General features: G+C 41.4%; 1 protein-coding gene across 2 annotated transcripts in view; it reads right to left on the bottom strand.

Annotated features, from left to right (window-relative positions):
• Positions 1–21021, bottom strand: part of ppp1r16b (protein phosphatase 1, regulatory subunit 16B) — a 149565-nt gene that overhangs the window by 101543 nt on the left and 27001 nt on the right. Inside the window, exons 1-2 of one of the 2 annotated variants that reach the window (XM_049587426.1) lie at positions 4112–4246; positions 1086–1502 (exon numbers count right to left, since the gene is read on the bottom strand). In XM_049587426.1, coding sequence (XP_049443383.1) covers positions 1086–1350 — 265 coding nt within the window. In that variant the 5' untranslated portion in view covers positions 1351–1502; positions 4112–4246. Of the gene's footprint in view, positions 1–1085; positions 1503–4111; positions 4247–21021 lie in introns of those variants that run through there. The other variant, XM_049587339.1, reaches the window with a different exon arrangement.

Here is a 21021-nt window from a genome sequence, read left to right as displayed (position 1 = left end):
TTTCTGAAATCTCTTACACAACAACACCTCTGCGTCTAACGAGGCAGCAGCAGCAGAATCAGCAACAACAACAACATAACTGATAAAGGCTATATTTCTAGAATGGAAAGAGCTTTTCCTTTTTACCCAATTAGGTGATATCCTTTTGTCGCCTGCTGGTTTTTATCTGATCGTTATTCAGGTCATACGTGATAACGTCCAACAAGCCATCGAGACAACACAAATCCGAAAGACTTCCACTGACTCTCCCTCCAGCTGGAGCTCATAAATGCCAGTTCGCAGCCCATGTGCATGAGCATATGTGTGCACGTGTATGTGTGTGTACGCAGTGCAGGGCTGCGTCTGCTCTGTGAGAATCACTGTACATCAGCCTTGTGGCTGTTTCCATATCTGTCACAACAGCTTGCACGAGCAAAGGATGTACAGTAGCTCAGCCACGGGCTGTGTTCATTACGATAAAAAGAGTTCAATCTAATTTCAAGTTAAAGCGAAGTTAAATTAGATGTTATATCTAAATGATAAGCAGCCTGCTATCATCCCTGCATCACTGACACACTGTTAGCACTGACACAGCATCGTGGGACTGTTTGTACTGGAGGAAAACAATTATTATCTCCAAATAGGGGGGCACCATCCGTTGAAATTTTAATTAAAAGACTGGCAGAGTTTCATCTCAGTGTGACAACTCCATTATTTCGCAATGATAAAACAGTCTCCCAGCAGAACAAATTCAGCTCGAATGGAGTGAGTACCACTGGCAGTTTAAGTGGGCAGGCCCGGCTAATCGTTTCCCTGACCTTGGCATTTTGATATCCAGCTAAAGTAGAGAGGTGAGGCTGAAATTAGAGTAATTATTCAAATGTGGCGTCACCAAGCTTTGTGCAGGGTTTGACTCTGAGCTTATGAACAAAACTCCAGCACATAATTTACTGTGTGTCGCCTTGTTACGTGCAGAATAAATCTACAGCTCTTAGGTTTTGTATGGCCACTGTGCACATGTGAGCCGCACCGAGCACATTCCCCCATAAATCCACACTGCTATTTTCTAATTTGCACAGCTCATAAATATTCTTCACAGCCCCTACCTTCATCAGGATCATTCCTGGCCGATGCCTCCAGAAGTGCCACGCTGGCGGCAAACGACACGTGCCTCTTGGACTCTTGCTGGAGGTTGTTGGCATTGCGTCCCTTCTTGTCGGCCTTTCGCTTCTTGTTTTGCATCTCCTTCTCGTACACAGCCCATCTCTTCAGCTGCTGGGTTCGCCGCTTCTGGGCCGCCCGCAGCCTCTCTAGACTGGGCACTTTGTCCAGCTGCTGCAGCTCCTGGATCAGCTCCAGGTGGTTGGCCATGGCGCCAGGGGGAGGAGGGGGGACGGCAGTGGTGGATGGATGGTAGAGGGTTGAAGTTTTGGGAGAAAGTGTGATTTTAGCGAGGGCTGCACCTTCGGCCGTGGCCTCCTCCCATTATCCTCATCATCATCCTTTTAGCAGCAGTAAACGTCCTGAGAGAGGAGACACAGAGAGAAAGAGAGCCAAGGGTTCATAAATATATCAGCTACAAACTTTTACTACTTGGAACTTTAATAAATACATCAGCAAATAAAACTTGGAAGTAGTTTGATGCAGCGTAACACTTCTAGTAAATCTTTGGGAAGATGCACTGGGGAAACACTGACATTCAGAAGTGAGCATTGATCTGATGCACCACAGCAAAGTGCACAGAGATGCATTTTGGTGGCCTAGTTAAAAAGACTCCAGTTCAAAGTACCACACAACCAAGTGCTGAGTAAAGATAGTTTACACTCGCTGCAGTGTCCCCAGAGCAAGGTTCACCCGCCAGAAAAGGATGCCATCATGTCATTCGCGTTGAGCGCAGAGGTTTCAAACAAAGCTGGGTCGTGTACCTCTGAATTTTGGAACTCAGCGCCCACTGCACTTTTCAGTTTAACATGAACACCTCCAAGGGAAGACTGGCCAAGCAAGTACAGACATCTCTACAACTCTTCATTAAGACCACAGAGACGGTCAAATGGCAGGCCATATCCCTCAGCACTGTAGAAAGAAGAGGCCTCTTGTCACAGTGTGTTCGAAGAGCATGACAGATCACTGGAAGAGCTAAAAAATGGTGCCATGAAAAGAGTGGCGACCTGAGGGAAATACAGCAGTATAAAGTAATTTCGACTAATTTCAGTTAGTGACAGGAATAATTACAGTATACAAATGCAATGATTGGCAGTGTGTCAGTGTTTCCTACTGTTAGCAGACACTTTCAAGTAACACTCGCTGACCTCTTGCATATCTACAGAATATTTTGTTTGTGTGCCACCTGATGTTCGGGAGCAAATTGCAACTAAGGATGTCAGTTTTGGCTAATTTAGCTTTTGCTAGCTGACGCCCATTGGTAACTAACCACTTAAAAAGCATGATAACGTGAAATAAATGAGGCCTTTCCATTCAGTTCAGCGCACCAATGACTCAGTGAGCTTTAGCACCACATTTTGAAGCGCTATCCATTCAAAGTTGGTGAAATTTTAATGTTTTATGTTGTACATGCCTTGCCTTTTTCTTTTGGGTTAGCTTTGCTAACCGACAGCAAGCTGGCTGCATTAAAATGTGGAAACATAATGTACACTGAGCTTCTTCAACTCTCTATTAGCAAGCTAACATTAGCCTTAGCCGCTCTGCACTGACACCACTCGGGTCGGTTGCTAGGTTGTCATTCTCCAGTCTTACCCCAGGTAGCTCTGGTGAGTAAGTGGCTCCATTTTACAGCCGTAAAACTCCTTTAGCATTGTTAACTATGTTAGCACCACTACCACTGCTGACACTGCTAATAGTGCTTATGGAGCTCACAGTGATAATAATAGAGTTCACAATGCGTAAGGGGTTTTGCAGCTCAAAATTATACCACTTACTCTGAAGGGAGACCAGAGGGCAGCTGCCATGTTTCCACAGCAACAGCAACCTGCTGGGTCGGGACAGCGTTAGCATTGCTAGTTAGTTCCCTCCAGACACAGGTGGTGCACAGTACAGTTACCTGAAGAGTAGCAAGATTTACCCATAGACCAACATACATAACCAGTCAAAAATATTCTTGGTGGTTAACCAATTAACAGCTAAGCATTTACATCCATAATTGCAACGAACAACACTTAAAGTATAAACACTTCTACAAAAACCCACACCACAGTGTCTTGCATGAATATAAATCAAGGTTAATTCCGTTAATGCTGAATAACTGTTTTCTTCTGTGGTTCACATCAAGGTGAAACAAAAATGAAAGCCATATGTCACTTTAATAATCTCTCCATTTTGTTCCATTCATTTGCATGATACACACTCATCACATCACGACAATGCCTTTAAGGGTTCAGGAAAAAGGGACAAATGTACCTCAATGAGAAAGGAGGCTAATTTCTCCGTTTTTTATCTAAATGACTGAGCATGGGTCGCAGTCTCAATTTTCCATTTGCTTTGTGAGCCGTTACAGACCTCTCTCTACCATCCTCCATCAAGGTTAACCGCTTCCTGAAAGCTACAAGTAGATGCCGGTGTGATGAGAAACTGATAAAGACAAAAGAAAAAAAAAATGTACTAGGGCAGTGAGCTGAAGAGGGGACTTTTTCATGTCATCATTACCTTGATACAGCCTCGCTGCCTCTTAACATAAACAAAAGTCACTTCCTTTTCTCTCTATAGAGAATTGAAAGATGTGCTGTCAGTGAACCAACCAAAGGCAGCTTTAGACTCTTATCGGTTTTTAGAGATCTACCGAGAAAGCAGCACTGTATGTGTACATGTAGATATCTTTATAAATGACCATCTAGACGTGGGAACCAACTCTTATCAACATAAAGCAGAACCATAAACCTTAATAGCATTAAACAAAATAAATACAGACTAAGTACAAACATACAATAGGTAGGAAACATACAGTGAGGTTATTCAGACCACTTCCTTTAGACAACACTGTAAACAATGTACAGACATTTCTTTATCGAAGGCAGATACCCTTCTATAACACATACCAAAACAAATCACACTGATGTGATTTCCACAGCTTTAAAAGCAAAATCTGCAGGTTTAAAGTATCAAATATATTCTTACTTACTATTTCAATAATGCTGCTAAATATTCCTCATGCCTGCAGCCCTTCACTGATGAAAACACCACCATCGCCTGATGCTTCACAGTGCGATGTGCTACTACATGTAGTCTGCCTGCCACCGTCAGACTTCTACACCATTTCCTTTGCAGTTACCTAACTGCTAAAAACATGGACAGGAAACAAGCAGTCTAATCACTTCCTACAGCAGCATCACTTTCAGTCCTTGGTTCAACAGCACAGTGTGTGTGTGTGTGTGTGTGTGTGTGTGTGTGTGTGTGTGTGTGAGTGAACAGAAGTCGTCCGTTACATTCTCCAGTGAATAACTCAAGAAGGCACATAAATGAGGCTCCAGGCTAAACCTTGCCTCGCTGTGGACTCTGGCACCTTTAGATGTAAAGAACTCTCCAGAACAAAGAGACGTCCTTGACTTCCCTCTGACTGACAGGTGGAGATCGAGACTATAAGAGCACTTGTGTGGAGGCTGAAAATGTTTATAACACAGTACACTGGTTCATAGCAAATGATTGGTAAAGACTGGGTCAGGATTCAGAGGTTGATCACAAGAGGATTAGCAGCAGGGTCTAAAATTATTCTGGAGGAATTTCAAACTAAAAGCTGTCAGCAATTTTTTCTCCCCGCTAAGTCTTTCGAGGAAGGCAGACAGCAGAGGTACAGAGTGTTCACTCTGAGTATGGTTTTATTTCATGGTTTGTATATAGTCAGTAAAAATAAAAATGAAAAAAAAAAATGTATATACATAGAGTGTGAAAAGAAAAAGCATACAAGTAGTCTTTTTAGATCTGGATACAAAAATGATCAACTGCAAGTTTTGCTTGATTACAGAACTTTTAATACGACTTGGTACTGGGTTATTTTAGCAGATACCTTAAAGCTACTATACAGCATGGTATCTTGATATGAATGCTAAACCTGCACCGCTGAAAAATCAACCAACACTGGACACACTTAGCTTGACAAAACTACCATCCAACTCTGAGAGAGCGAAGTAAATAACACAGTCCATCACGTACTTCATGTGCAAAGATCTGCGCCCAAAAACAAAGGCGTTTATTTGTGACTCTATCCCAACATTTTTTCACCGACACAGCCGTACCCAAGCTCTACAGAGAAGTGAAGCAACAAGTTGAGGAATCTTTAAGTGCAGCAGGAAGGGTGGCATCAACCTGTGACACCTGGACTTAAAGGTCAGTAGATTCTTATGTGACTATAACGGTACATTATCTCTCAGAGGACTGGTGACTGCTGTCTCACAAACTAGAGCAGTACAAGGAAGTCACACTGTTGCAAACACCTCCTGCAAAAAAAAAAAGCACAAGAATGGGGGATTGTCGTTGTAACAGACAACGCTTCTAACATGGGTGTTGCCATTTAGTTAGCAGTGATAAATGATGATGTTGAAAAAGTTTTCCTTTGGGGAAATAATTTGCAGTTGGGAAAAAAAGTAATAAGTCCCAATATATTTTATTGCAATAATATCGTATCATTACCTAAGTATCGTGATAATATCGTATCGTGGATCCTCTGGTGAGTCCCACCCCTATCTGATACCCAGCCCTGCTACATGTAGCTACATGCTAATGTTAGTGACACATGTAATCTGATGTCATGCAATGACGGGGCAGAGACGCTGAGAACGAAGATACAGTAGACCCAGAGACGCTGACCAATAAGAGCAGAGTGGGCTTTTTCAGGAGGGGGGCTTAAAGAGATAGGCACTAAAACAATTGTTTCAAACAGAGGGTGACTGCAGGTGTTCCAGCATTGACAGTCTGAGGAAGATAATATTTTTTTGAACATTAAATCACATAAACATGTTGTAGTAGAAACACAAAATACATGTGTTTACCTTAAAATGGTGGTATACCTTCAGTGTTGTCCTTTCTTAAGTCTTACAGGCAGCATTCATAGTAAACACCACTACTTTTTTCTTAAGAGCAATAAATGTATTAATCTGTAAAGTGATCATACACAGGATATAAATAATAACAACGCTTCTCAAAACGTCCTGCATGTAAATATATTCTGAAAGCATCACCAGTTATCCCCAGAACAGTGTGACATAATCAGCCGAGGTTATAAATATTGAGATATTGTTTGTTCTGTCGTCTGTTCCTAACACAATGTTCCTTCTGATAAAGGCACCTCCATTCAAGTAACGACATGAAACAGACTCATCTTAATTCACTGTCAGTGCTAAAACAAGAAACGCACCATGCTGGCTAAAAAGGAGACTGCCTGGATGATGACTTTGGGGTTTTTTTTTTTCTCATCTTGGGCAAAACAAACTTCAGCCCTAATTGTTTTGCTCATATTATAGTTTACTATATACTTTGAAGAACGTCTGGTTTAGTTGTAAAGTTTTCATTGCCTCATTTTATACGTGAAATTAAGGTTCACTCAACTGAACCGCAGCCAAAAAGTCAGCCGCCCCTCTCTGGTTTATAGGAGCCCAGTTCAGTGAAGGAGCTGATGAAATAATAAATGCTCCACAGAATCTCTCTCTCACACACTCTCTCTCTCACACACACACACACACACGCACACACACACAGGTGGCCTATGCTGTAGAGTTTCAAAATAAAAAACAAACACAGTCATGAAACAAAATAAGTTTTTGACTGTCAAAGGGACCTCAAACAAAAACCAGTCTACATCCAAGTGCCCCTGGTACAAAACACAGCATGTAATACACTCAGAGTCGTCCTCTATACATTAGTGTGATTACCGTCTCAACCTCGTCTGTTATTTTTGTATACAAGACATATTTGAGTGTGTTTTCACCCACATGATTACAGATTAATGGTGCACAGCACACTGCAAGTACATAGAATCAATAAAGATACTTCTTCTTGAGGAAGTTTAGGTCCTTCGATATCAGCAACAGGGCTGCCCCCTAACAGTCAACCAAACGTTCATCAACTAGAAAGGTCATTAGTCCACAAGATTTCATTGGTCGCTTAGTTGCAGAAAAAACAAACAAACATGAAACTCGCCTTGTCAAAATATACATCAAAACCTATATGAGTGGACCATGTGTGAGTTTAATTTGAAAGGACAGACACAGGAAGAGGCCACACTCAGCAGTCAGACAGAAGTCACGTTACAAACCAATCACAGCCAACAGATATCTTTCCCTTCTTCTGTAAATATTCAGTCTGATAAATACGGAGAAGTTGTTCATGTTAGTGCAGGGCTACCCAGAGCTTTACATCTGTCCCACAGATGATGGGCTTACACACTACACAAACAGCGCCTGGAAGAAGATCAGCTCTGCACTCAGGATTTAGCAACCTCAGACGCAACCTGCAGCTACACTCTTGAAAGCTGGCACAGAAAAGGCACAAGAGTAGTGGCATGTACCGAACTTCGCGTTTTCCAGGCGGTTAAAGACGCGGCATGTGTACGGCCCGAAATTTACAGAGCTAGTACCTGCAGTTATTCCACAGGCTATTTAACAACATGTTGGGCTGAAAATCCAATGTGTGGGATCATTTTTTTATTTTTATTTTTTTATTTTATTTTATATACTTTATTAATCCCCCTGAGGGGAAATTCAATTTTTCACTCATTAACATTAACACACAGATCCGAAATACACACACATTCACAAACAGGACCTATACATGCACAAAGTGGAGAGATGTCAGAGTGAGGGGGCTGTCTTGGTCAGGCGCCCCGAGCGGTTGGGGGGTTCGGTGCCTTGCTCAAGGGCACCTCGGCAGTGCCCAGGAGGTGAACTGGCACCTCTCCAGCCACCAGTCCACGCTCCATATTTGGTCCGGACAGAGACCTGAACCAGCGGTGCCCAACCCAAGTCCCTATGGACTGAGCTACTGTCGCCTCAGCACGTGAAGGATGAACCCCAGGTGATATGTAGCAGCATCATTAACAGGCGGCTCGCTCAGTGTGACGTGCACTTGTAGATAAAATATAGGCCTATATTAATGGGCTTTTTTTTTTTTTTTTTAAGCCCTTAATGGACAGGACAGACAAGCGTGAAAGGGGGAGAAAGAGAGGGAGTGACATGCAGCAAAGGGCCACAGGCTGGACCCGAACCCGGGCCGCCGCGGTAACAGCCCTGCATACGGGGTGCCCGCTCCACCACCAAGCCACCGATGCCCCAGGCCTATATTAATGAAGGTTCATTAGTACGGTTTTGTATTTCTCTGTAATGTAGCACAGTGTTAACAATGTTGCTGATACTATTCTTTCTCACACCTTCAACTCAAACCACTGTGTTGCCCCACCCAAAATATATCATTTAATAATTATATTAATATTGTAAACATGCAGGCGACTAGTCGACTAATGGCCCTAAATGATGACTATTGGTCAACTAGGAAAATTCTTAGTCGAGGGCAGTCCTAATCAGCAAGAAGTTTCTATGTGTTTTTTCCTAATCAGGGAATCTTAGCTTGTGTCTCCTTTAATACGGAGCTGTGCCGGAGGTTAACATCACTGCGGATGATAAGAACAGGATCAATAAGATGATCAGATAGGCTGGCTCAGTGATTAGCCTTATCCCAGACTTACTTGAGGTCACTGCAGTAAAGAGAACAAGGGCCAAGCTAAAAAACGGTTTTGTATTCTGAAGGCCATCCGTTACACTTTGTATTTAACAGACTCAGAAGCTCATTCAGTGGGCGACTCAGGTTGCCTCGGTGTTACTGAGCGACTCTGAAGGTTTTTGTTCCAGCAGCAGTCAGATTTTTTCAGATGTGTTCTCTTGATGCAGCACCTTTCAACTGTTAATTACGTCTCAAATGGCTTTTGATGGCGTTATTTTTTCTGTTGTGCTGTGCATTTGCATGTTGTGTACTCTGAATGTACTCAATGTAATGTCTATATTGGAGATTAATAAAGCTTTCTAATTTAATCTAAACAATAGTCAAGTCAGAGAATAATTATCCATAACAACATTCATACAAATATCAATTACGTTTCCACTGAGACGATAAAAGTTTTAAACCAACATCACACTAAGAGCCACACACAGTAGAGCTGATCCGGGACAAGGCCAACGAGGGAGCTGGGTCTAACAACAGCTATGACCCGAAACCGCTGACATCTATAAACCACTCTACACGAAATGCTTTATTTTACAACATGAGGAGTTTTACAAGGTAAAAGTTTCCTCTGATGCACCGTGAACACTGCCAGGCACGGCCTACCTCACTCCCCCGCTCTCTGCGAGATGCGAGCGCACCCGACAAAGTGAATTAACTTCAGACAGGATGTGTGACAAACAAGGAACGTCCAGTGTTTTCTTTAGCTGTCTTTGATGGTCAATGGCATTAGTGCCAGGAATATGAAACCCAGAAGCTACTGCTGATCAAATCAGGGGAATCAGAGCAGAGGTAATGATATTACTCACTCTCACTCTCACACACACACTCACACACACACACACACACACACAAGTGAAAGTACAGCGAGAGACAGAAAAAGCAACTGGTGACAAAAACAGACCCAGAAAGTTCAGCATCAGTTTCAGCATTAATCAGCATCTGAGAGCAAATGTAATTTCAATATTAATGTCAGCATGTAAAGCACTTTGAATGACCTTGTTGCCTCAGCCTTACCCAGCTGTCACACCACTAGACTCCTGTAAAAGTTCACACATACAGCATACATAGATAATGAGCAGAAGCTTTCATGTCTCCCTTTTACAGTTTGATTTACTCACTAAAATCTCTCTAACAGCGTCCTTCAACTGTCCAGCTATCCTAACCCTGATTACAGAATCTCTGAGTTGATTAACATAAACGTCGATATGCTTATCTGGGTCTCTCCTTTGTACCTTATCAGTCAAAAAATCTGTGGTATTTGTTTCGTTTGGACACATCCTCTCCACCCAGTTTATTTTCCACAAGTGGGCAATAATCAAGTGGTTAATCAGGGTGTTGAAATTAGGACAAAGAACAGACTCATACTCCTGTTGGTCTGACAATCTTATCATTAATCAAGGACAAGATAAAAAAAAAAAAAAAAAAGGTTATCCAAAATTGTGTTAAAGGAATACTTGACCCCTCGGATGGCGATTTGTCGAGTAATTCCTCACTCCATTTTATGTTGAATTTATCAACATAAAAAAAAATTTCTCGCATGCCTCCATAGTGAACCAAGAATCCCAAAACTGGTAAACTGAAGGATGAATTGAAGTCATAGGGGTCCAAGTTTAACAGCGGCAAAACTATATCAAAACATCCCTTTACAAACTTAAATACAACTCGTTCAGACTAATGCAAGTCTCATTTATCCAGTCGTATGCTCAGTACTTCCCAAAAATATGCATTCTGACTAAAACCATGATATTTTAAATGATTTTGCATTAACAGTCTCAGGCACGGACGAGTAGTACATATGTGCTTCAAGCAAAAGTGTGTTTTAAATAGTAAGGTTCAAGCGAAAATGCATGTGTTTGTGTGGGAAGCACTGAGCATATGACTGGATAACTGAGACTTGAATTAAACTGCACAAGTTGTGTGAAAGTTTGTAGATGTTTTGATATAGTTTTGCAGTTGATAAAAGTGACCCCCTATAAATGGTCAAGAATTTTCTCAGTTTTTCGATTCTTTGTTCACCGTGGAGGCATGTGGGAAAACAACGTTTTCTTGGATGAAGGGGTGGGCGATGTGGCCCTAAAATATTATCACGATATCTAAGGGTATTTATGCGATAATATTCTTGACAATATGACAAATTAGTAACATGGAAAAAATATATTCATTTAAGAACACAGAATTGCAACAAACTAAGTGTAAGTATAGTTTTATAGTTTGCCTTCAGATATTCAGTAAAACTTAACAAACATGATCTCTCATTTCTTCAGTTTTTGAACAGCAACAGTAACTTAGAGTGAGGTTCAGATTCTGTATACAATATTAATATTCAATAAAATAAAATCTACCACAAATTACACATTTAAACAGCTCACAAATACAAAAGATGTACCCTGGGATCTTTGTGATTTCCTTCTTTTAGCAAAATCCTAAATTATTTTTTCCCACCTGGACCTTTATGCTCTGCAATTTATCCTCTAATCATCACGCTGTAACCTGTGACAGGCTGTTCTATTACACATTCACATATGTAGATTTTTGTCGAGCCTCGAGCATCACGTAGGTTTACATGACCAAAGGTTTATGACAAAATGACTTGACCACACCAAGAAAGGAGGCGAGAGAGGAGAGGGAGAGATGCTGTGCTGCTGCCGGAGGAGCCACTGAATGAGTTCCCTCTGAGCGGTAACTCGCTAAAACAGTCTGAGAAGTCCGCGGCTGTTCATAAAACATTCAGGATGCCACAGTTTATTCCACACTACTGAAGCTGCTCCTCTTTTTGGAACACTGCGGAGTCGGTAATAATTTTGCTTTCAGCCATGCTTGTTGTTGCCGTGGGTAACAGTATGACGTCAATATGTCAACGAGCCGAAATATCACGATATGAATTTTTCACATGATTTTAAAAATTATACAGGTATTATCGTGAACAAGATATGGCACACCGCTACTCGAATGTAACACAGGGTAAGGAATAATATACACATGGTCATTTGTGGGGTGAAATATTCCTTTAACACGATTTTAGAAAATCAAGCTTTTATTTATTTATTCTTTTATTTATTTATTTAAAAAATCACCCTCAAATTTAAATGCTTTTCCAACTTCTGAAACCAAACCTATGCCTTTGATAATGATAACACTGTCATGTATCTACAGCAGTATGAGTCGTCCTTCTTAGCTCAACAACTACTTGATCACTGCCCACTGGGGGAAAATAAAAATCACAGGGTGGAAAGGATGTTGCCAAACTAGTGTGACTTTTTCCTAGCGTACCGCAGATTTATAGAGACTGATAAGCATTTTCCTATCCTCTCTAAAGCACCCAAACGCCCCAAAACCACATGAGTGAGAAGGTCGACGAGCTGCTGGGCGACATCGCTGTCTGGGTAGGAAACTAGCGCCTGAACAAGCATGCAGCGGTTTCATCACACGCTGCCAGCTTTAGCTTTTCTCATGCATTATTCTGCTGGGGACATTTACAAAGAAGTTTCCATTTGACTGCTCCATTGACATATCGACTGACGGCTCTGTCACAGGCAAATTATGAAATGTAAGAGCCCCTCATGCTGATCTGTAGCTTTGTTTCTATAACATTAACAACAGGTGAACAGGAAAATGACATTAGCAGACACTTAAAGCAGATTTTTCAAACAGCTGAAGATGGAGGAGAATAAATCATTTGCTACCCCAAGGGGAGACTGACTTGCACATTAAGAGCTTCGGCAGTGCATGAAAAACAGACAATGCAAACACTCTGTGTACTCGACATGATGTCCTAGCAGGAGCCAAAGACAAACTGTTTGAAGATATGTGAAACTCGGGGAGCCGTGGGTAACTGTAAGCCTTCTGGTGATATCACAGCCGGTCCCCAGGGCCAAGGCGGCAAATCACAGATTGACCTCAATCAGCTCCCAGGCTGCAGATAAGAATGTTACGCTGCACTCGCACTTTGTATTTCACATTTTTATGGAAAAGGCACGGCCGAACTTTTACACCGATTATTTGAAAAGGAAGGTCAGACAACGCACATCGAGCAGCTGCTGCTGAACAACATTTACGTCCAAAGTAAACCACCAACAGAGTAACAATTACCAACAATTGTTCCGGTTTTGTCTCTTGTTTTTATTCAGGTTGTTGTTTTCATAAATTGCCAGCTGCCTACACATCACAAAAGCCCCTGCTTTGTTGTGATTACAAGATCACAAAAAATGCAAACCACACCACTCGCAGTCCTGAATTAAATATAAGTGGTCTGTACTTTGGAAAAGGCTCTTTCTTTGCCTACAAAGACAACAGACATCTCTCAGAGGCAGACTTTGAGCCTCAAATCAAGGCTGACTTTCTTGTAAAAACTGTATCTGCTGCCGACCTGCCGGACCACAACATTAATAAAAAGGCACGTTATGAAAGCAATAAAAGGAGACATGACTTTAAGAAACACAATATGCTATAAAAACAGCCCACATCGCCCACAGTAAACATCTGAACAATGGACTGTTACAAGGTTGCAGCCATTTACTGTATCACACCAGAGAAGGTGAAGAAAACAGGGTAGTGTGAACATTTCACCTGTCACGGCCGCCTGACGGCTCGGTACAAAGGCTGTCAGTGAGCATTCAGGTCCATTATCTCCGTCTCATCTCTGACAACTATGACGCATTTGTGTATGTTCATGAGTTTCCATACTTATGAGACCCTAAAGGTCTTCTCAAGGACAGAGACTCAAACTATTTTGTGTCTTCAGTCTTCACCTGATAAAAGGATCTGTAACATTAAATTAGAGTTACATTTAAAAGGGACAGTTCACCCTAGAAATCCAAAATACATGTTCTTCCTCTTGCCTGTAGTGCTGTTTATCAATCTAGATTGTTTTGGTGTGAGTTGCTAAGTGTTGGAGATATTAACTGTAGAGATGTCTGCCTTCTCTCAAATATAATGGAACTAGATGGCACTCAGCTTGTGGTGCTCAAAGTGCCAAAGAAATACCTTTGAAACAACAGCAATGTTTCTTTCCAGAAATCATGACCTGAATCACCGTGCAAAAGTAAGGGCGCATGTCCATGAGTAGATGCACACTTCCCTGTGACAGTGATATAGTAGGCAGGTGTAGTTCGGTAGAAAGAAAAGTAGTTCCTACATGAAAACAGTAAGGTCTGTGGATTATCTTGAGTAACCAGGTCATGATTTCTAGAAAGACACATCGCTGTGGAGTTTTTTTAGGGCTGTACCCAAATATTCGGATATTCAAATATTCGTTTCTATGGGTAGGTATTCGTTATGAAAATTTGGTATTCGATATTCGTTTTTTTATTTAATTTTTTTTTTCTTTTTAACATATTTTTTGGTGCTAAATGTAGTCTTTTTGTTGTTGGTAAATGTAGGTTATCAATAAAAATCAAAATTGCATTGTTAAAAATGTGAAAATATAGTATCGCCTACCAACTGAGCTTGTGCGCACGGCACGCTTGAGCGCATCCGTCTGAGGCTGTGGATCAATGCCAAGTTTTACCACTTTATCACTATTCCCTCTAACTTGTAGCTGTTTTTTCGTCATCTTTTGAATTTAATATGAATTATGGGACCGTTTTTGTCAACGTTTGTTTCCCCCGTTTTGTACAATAAATTATTGTTTAAAGTTTCAACAAGTTTCTTTTGGAGTGCGTGACACAGGTGTGTTTTGAAAACGACCGCGGACTGTCACCTGCTCAACGCATCAGTACCTTCAGATGCCATGACAGTAATAGTCAATAATGTCAAAATATCATTTACAGACCGATTTAACAGACGATCACTGCTGCCCGACCTGCAGGTCCATTTGCAGGTCCCGCAGGTAACAGGTCGACCTGTGCATCACTACTCAGCTCAGTCTATAAATGCTGTACACAACAGTAAGGCTATAGACATTATATTCTATTCAGGCCGGCAGAACCAAAAGCGCATCGGCTCTACAGTGCACGGCACTGCTGATTAACCATTTTATTGCAGCACAGAGTGTCTGCCAGCAACCAATTACTTGCAGAAGCTTCCTACAACTTGTTTCAACAGTTCCGATTTAATCAGAAGACAAATTAAACAGGATGACTAGCCAATGTGAAAATCAAAAGAAGAAGAAAGTGGTTTGAGAGCAAAGATCCGGTCGCCGCTGTGCAAAACTCCACAATACAATTAGGTCCGAACCCCCTGCCGAAGGTCCGAATGTTAAAAAATGGCATTCAGGACAGCCCTAGTTTTTTTACATGTATTTTTTTGGCACTTTGAGCACCACAAGCTGAGTGCAATCTAGTTCCATTATACATCTCTACGGCTGATATCTCCAACACTTGATAACTCACACCAAAACAATTTAGATTAATAAATAGCACTACAGGTAAGAGGAAAAACATGTATTTTTGATTTTCAGGTGAACTGTCCCTTTAAGTTTAATCAAATGGTGTTAAAAATTCAGGAAATGAATGCTTCAAATGAAGGCCTAAAAATTATAGCGTCAGAAATGAAGTGTGTGTGTGTGTGTGTGTGTGTGTGTGTGTGTGTGTGTGTGTGTGTGTGTGTGTGGAGCAGTGCTGACATCAGCTTTAATTCACTAATATCTCCACAAAGCAGCTGGATTGAGGTCATTCTGGACGTTTCATCGTCATTATGAAGGTGATTTGGCACAGAGGGAAGTAGACGTACAGTATAGATAATGACAGCACATAAAACACCACAGGCAGGATTTCATCTGAACTGAGCTGCCACCATCTTTGTTTCTCATTTTCCACCTGCACCTGAACCTACTGTATCTGTACATGTTTGCTGGCAGCAAGAAGAAATAAACATTCAATTTGACTAAAACAATCTAAACTCCATTAACTAGCTTTTCATGAGCTTTAATGTTATCACACAGTCTTTATCAGCAGATAGTTTGTTCAGATGCTGAACTTCTAAAAGCTGTAGCACTGTTAGCAAGTTTGCCCTTCAGGTATATCTCCATAGTCCTTTTCACACATGGAATACACAACACTGCTGCTGCATCATTCTGTTAAAAGGATTACCTCATCCCCATACAATCATTAGAGTATCAATGACTCATCCCGCATTAGTTTGATTCATTAAGTAAACTTTGGTGTTTTTTGTTTTTTTTTTTGTATGCCTCTGGTGAATGAAGAATCAAAAAACTAAGAAGATTTTGATGAACTGAAGTAAAAGGGATTCACATTCAACAATAGCAAAACTATACCATACTATACTTAAAGCTCCAGTAGGCAACATTGTTTTGGTATAATTGAGTAAAAATTTTATAATATCCTCTAAGCATAATGTAAATCAAGTGGTCTGAGACAAACAGTAGGTTTCTGCACCTCACCATGGCTCTGTGGTCAGCCTCTAAATAATCAGTATTGTGCCGATGTGCATCAACCAATCAAAGGTCAGCTCAGACCACTGCGTTCCTATTGGCTGTTCTACTGCATATGCACGTTCCTGTGCCACCGGCAGAAGGGGAGAGCAAGCGGCAATGGCGAACAGTGCACTAGGTAAAACAGCTATTCCAGCATTGGCTACAACTGTCTACACGGCTAAACAACCCAAAAAAGGAAGACAGAACTCGGTTCCCCAGAGCCCTGGAGGGAGGGTGAGGGTGAGTTGGGGTGGGGCCGGGCCTGGCCGGAGGGCGCGAGGGTCGGCCGTGGGAGCAGAGCCGAGGGCTCTCCGTGGAGAGGGATAGCCGAGCCTCAGGGGTATGTGCGGGGCGGGCTGCTGCGCGCGGTGAGGGAGAGCGAGGCTTGGGAGTATGTGCGGGGCCGCGAGGGAGGGATGGGGAGGGCTGCTGCGCGGTGAGGGAGAGCCAAGGCTCCCAGAGAAGGAGAAATAGAACTAAGTAGGATAAAATACTCGCATGCTAATCTGGTAGGAGGGGCTCAGGGCGGAGACGAACAAAACCTAACTCAGATGAGACTCAAAAATCAACTGTTTTCAGGCTTTCTACCTACTGCAGCTTAAACTAATTTTGACGTAATTCATACAGTATAATCCAAGTCTCATTTATCTCATTGTATGTTCAGTACTTCCCAAATAATAAACTTTATCTGTATAAGACCTTTAACACCAAAAAATGCAGCACAAAGTGCATTGCAATAAGGGCAGTACTGTATAAGCACTAAGTGCTTTACATGAAAACAGACAGAGTGAACATAAAACAGGCCAGCAAGGCAGTTAAATATAAAGGACATTGAGAACAGTTTAAAACAAATTTTCATTTGTGATCCTATTCATTGAAATCTCAGGAAGTATTTCACCTTATGGAGACATTTACTTTGGTAACTTTTAGCCCTCTGACGTCAGCAACAATCAGAGCCTACAATTCCCGGCGGACACAGATTAAAATATTGATTAACTGAAATAAGCATCTTTCGGCATGCCCCAGAACATCTACCCAAGAGTTAACGTTTTTTCTGTGTTGGATACAGCCCTCAGCTGCCCCAGTATCTACCACCCCGCTGTGCACTGTGAATCAAACAGAAGTCACCACAGTCTTTCTCAAATCCACCTCCCGCTAATCACAGCAACACAATAAATCTTAAAATCATAACATAATTAAACAATAAAAATCACAGAATCATAAAATTAAGTGAGATACAACATTCTTACGGAATTCCCTCAGTGTGAAGTGTAAAAAGAAAGTGTTAAAGGCCAGAGTGAACAGATACGTTTTTAGCTTACTATTATTAGACACTATTAAGATAGGATACTATCGGCCTATAGCTGATCAATGCATTTCCATTTAGGTTTCTTTAGTGTGGGTTTTACGACAGCTGTTTGGAAGACATCTGGGAAGATGCCTGTTTAAAGTGATGTATTCATGATTCTCAGGACTTGACTTGAAACACATGCATTCGGCCAAAACCTTTGTATTTAGACCTGAACTAGAAGTGAATTTTATCTATGCTCGCTTCAAAGCCAATTTTCCTTTGACAAAAACAGTAATTTTACCTCGCAGAACACCGAAGCAGTTCGATTATTTTGGACATCTGACTTCTTTGGTAAAACAACTCTTCTATATTCTTGACAAAGCAGCTACACAATGAGTATCTGTTGTGATATTAAAACGCACGTGTTACCATGAGGAACCACAAGTGTCGCTAAATCAACACAACTGAAATCTTTTAAGACAAATAACTGAGCTGCCTTAAATGAACTGTAAAGTACCAGCACTAAGAAAACGGTGGCAGTGGTGTCAGAAATTTCCACTCAACAAGCAAAACCAGCCTGGAGCCAAATGTCTGTTTTATCTGTAATTAAAAGACTCCACATTCTCTAATATTATAAAAACCCTTCCACCATCCAAACACACTGAGTACAGTCGTCGTGAGAACGGTTCATTAAGAGTTGAACAAGTCAACAGAAAGTTAATTCCCCGTGCATGAAGCCAGTGCAAGGTAGGCAGCCTCTTATCTATTCATTTCTTCGAATTCGAAAACCACATTTGAATCCATTTGAATTTCCAAGCTGAAGTCGGTCACTTGTGTTTAATGTTTTTGTCTGAGTGCCAAGAGAATCAGTGTCTTAACGCAGACTCCTTCAGAGAGAGAATACATTAAAACTAATGGACTTGAAGCTCATCCTTTTGGTGTTCGACCAGAACACCACAAGGCTTTCACATCTTCCCCCTTATCACCTCTACCTCCTCTCATCACATCATCAATACGCTACAAAGGAGACGGTTAAACATTAGTCTTCACTTACTTTTATCTCATTTATTTTAAGAGAAGAGCCTATTACGGGAAGAAGAATAAAGATTAAAATTCAGCTGCCATCTGACTGCAGACACTGTCAACCCAAGGCTGAAACAAAAAGTCTAAAAATTTCCAGTTTAAAAATCTGTTCTCGTGCTGAAGGCATGTGCGCCTTTATTCAGCCGCTGACAAAAGACTTTAATAGTACCTCAAATGAAAACCATATCTTTTTAAAGACTTCATATTCCTTTACTTTCATCCCATTATGAGTGTCTAATATCTTTAGAAATGTCCCCATGACCTATTCCAGATATGGTTTTCATAAACACAATGGTAATCTTCCTCAGGTAGCAAAAAGATCATCTTGACAACCAATTACATCCCGTTAAACTTCTGACTGTGACAAAGACGAGGACAAAAAGACGCAAAGTCTCACTGTCGCTCTCTCAGCTATGATGGACAGTTAAAAGAATGTGTTGACAAAATAAGCAGACTCCACCCACTGAGGCAGACCCTGTTAATCATCCAGAAGAAGAAGAGGGGGAAGAAGAAGAAGAAGTGGGAGAGGGAGAACAAGTTGAAGGAGAAGATAAAGAAGTAGTAGGAAGAAGAAGGAGAACAAGGCAGTGAAGAAGACTACGAGCAAGAAGAGGAGAGAGAAGAAGACGACATGGGAGAACAAGAGAGAGAAGAAGTAGAAGAAGTAGAAGAAGGAGAAGAGGAGGGAGGAGAAGAAGAAAAAGAAAGAAGAAGAAAAAGGAAGGAGAAAGAAGAAGGAAGATGAAGACAATGGACAACAAGATAAAGATAAAGAAAAAGAAGAAGAGGAAACAGTAGAAGAGGACAAGGGAGAATAAGATTGAGAAGAAGAAGGAGTAGGAGAAGGAGAAGACGGAGAACAAGTGGGAGAAGGAAGAAGAAGACAAGGGATAACAAGACTGAAAAAAAGATGAAGAGAAGGAGAAGAAGAGGGAGAACAAAAGGAAGAAGGAAGAAGAAGGAAGAAAAGGAAGGCAAGGGAGAACAAGATTGAGAAGAAGAAGGAGTAGGAGAAAAAGGAAGATGAAGAAAAGGGAGAACAATAGGAAGGGAAGAATAAAGAAGAAGAAGACAAGGGAGAACAAGATGGAGAAGAAGAAAAGGGAAGAGAGGGGGAAAAAACGGCAGAAGAAGAAAAGGAGGAAGAAAGAAGAAGAAAAAGAAGGTAGGAAGAAGAAAAAAAGTAGAAAGAACAGGAAGCAGAACAGAAGGAGGAAAAGGAAGAAGAAAAAAGGTAAAAGAAGAAGAAAAAGAAGAAGACGACGGCTGAATACTAGACCACAGAAGCAGTAAATGTGTTTGTGTTCTCCTCCTGCAGGTGAATCCTGCCGTACATTCACAGTCTCCTCCTCACAGTTCATCATCTGCTGTTATTCGAGGGGACGAGCTAATGCTGTTATCTGTCTCTGCCTGGCACCAGCAGATGCAAAGACACAAACACACAACCAGACAGAAGGAGGCAAACACATCTGGGAAAAGAGAACGTCTACAGTAGAAAAGAGTAGAGCTGGAATGATTAGTCCAACAACAGGAAATGAATATTGGCCACAATTTTGAGTCATTTTTCAAACTAAAATCACTGGTGGGTTTCTCTTTGTTTGGTGCAATAGCCGGTCGGATAAAAGAAGCGATTTAAAGACATCACTTTGGGCTCTGGGCTGTACAATTCATCATTGATCATGAAAATAATCTTAAATTGCAGAATGAAACACAGATTTCAGTATGAAAAGATAGTAATAGATAATAGAGATAATAGATTAAAGGGGACTTCTTGTGCTTTTCTTTATTTTCTGTCACATATATGCTACAATGTTGAGTGTTCACTTTAAACGTGACCAGAGTTTAATAAAGTAAATGTATGCCGAGGAAGAAGAAAAACCTCAAGCAGTATTATATTTGGCGGTAAGGCTCTGCTCCTAAGGCAGAGAGAGCACGTCTCTGCCCTTCCACGTGCAAACAAGGAAAGCCTAAAGCAGAAGAGCAAACCTCTCTGCCCTTCCATGCACCCACATGGAGAGCAGCAGGAAAGACCCTCGGGAACAGAACAGAGCAGCATCAATGCCAAACAGAAATGACATTGATAAGTCAGACACAGCATGAAAAGGAGGAGCTGGGGTGGAGCAGGTTGTGAAGTAGCTTGCAGAGGAAACAACAACAGTAGGCAGGCCAGAGCAGTTTAAATATTGCGTCCTGAATGAGATTCACCAATCAATCAGCTGCTCCATCAGTTGATTAGGCTGTTTGAGATCAGCTGATGTAGCCGGGATGAGAGCTGAGCTTGACATCGTGTCCTGCCAGAACTAATGTTATGCTTAATTTTTGAGACACGCTGATGTCAACTTCTGTCTGATTTCTTCACATGATCATCTGCTCAAGACACACTATTGCAAGTGTTTGCATTACACTGCTACTCGTAGCCACATGCTACTGTGAGGGAAACATGTAATCTTGGCTGCTAGTGTTGCTAATTTCGCTCCGATTTTGGGTCATAGAACCTGTGTTTGGTTTGTACATTCTGGGCTACTGTGGGAACAACGTGGCGGACACAAGGAAGAGGACCTGCTCCATATCTAGATAT

This window comes from Epinephelus fuscoguttatus, linkage group LG1 (assembly GCF_011397635.1).
Source record: "Epinephelus fuscoguttatus linkage group LG1, E.fuscoguttatus.final_Chr_v1".
NCBI lineage: Eukaryota > Metazoa > Chordata > Actinopteri > Perciformes > Serranidae > Epinephelus > Epinephelus fuscoguttatus.
This window is presented reverse-complemented; position numbering and strand designations above follow the sequence as displayed.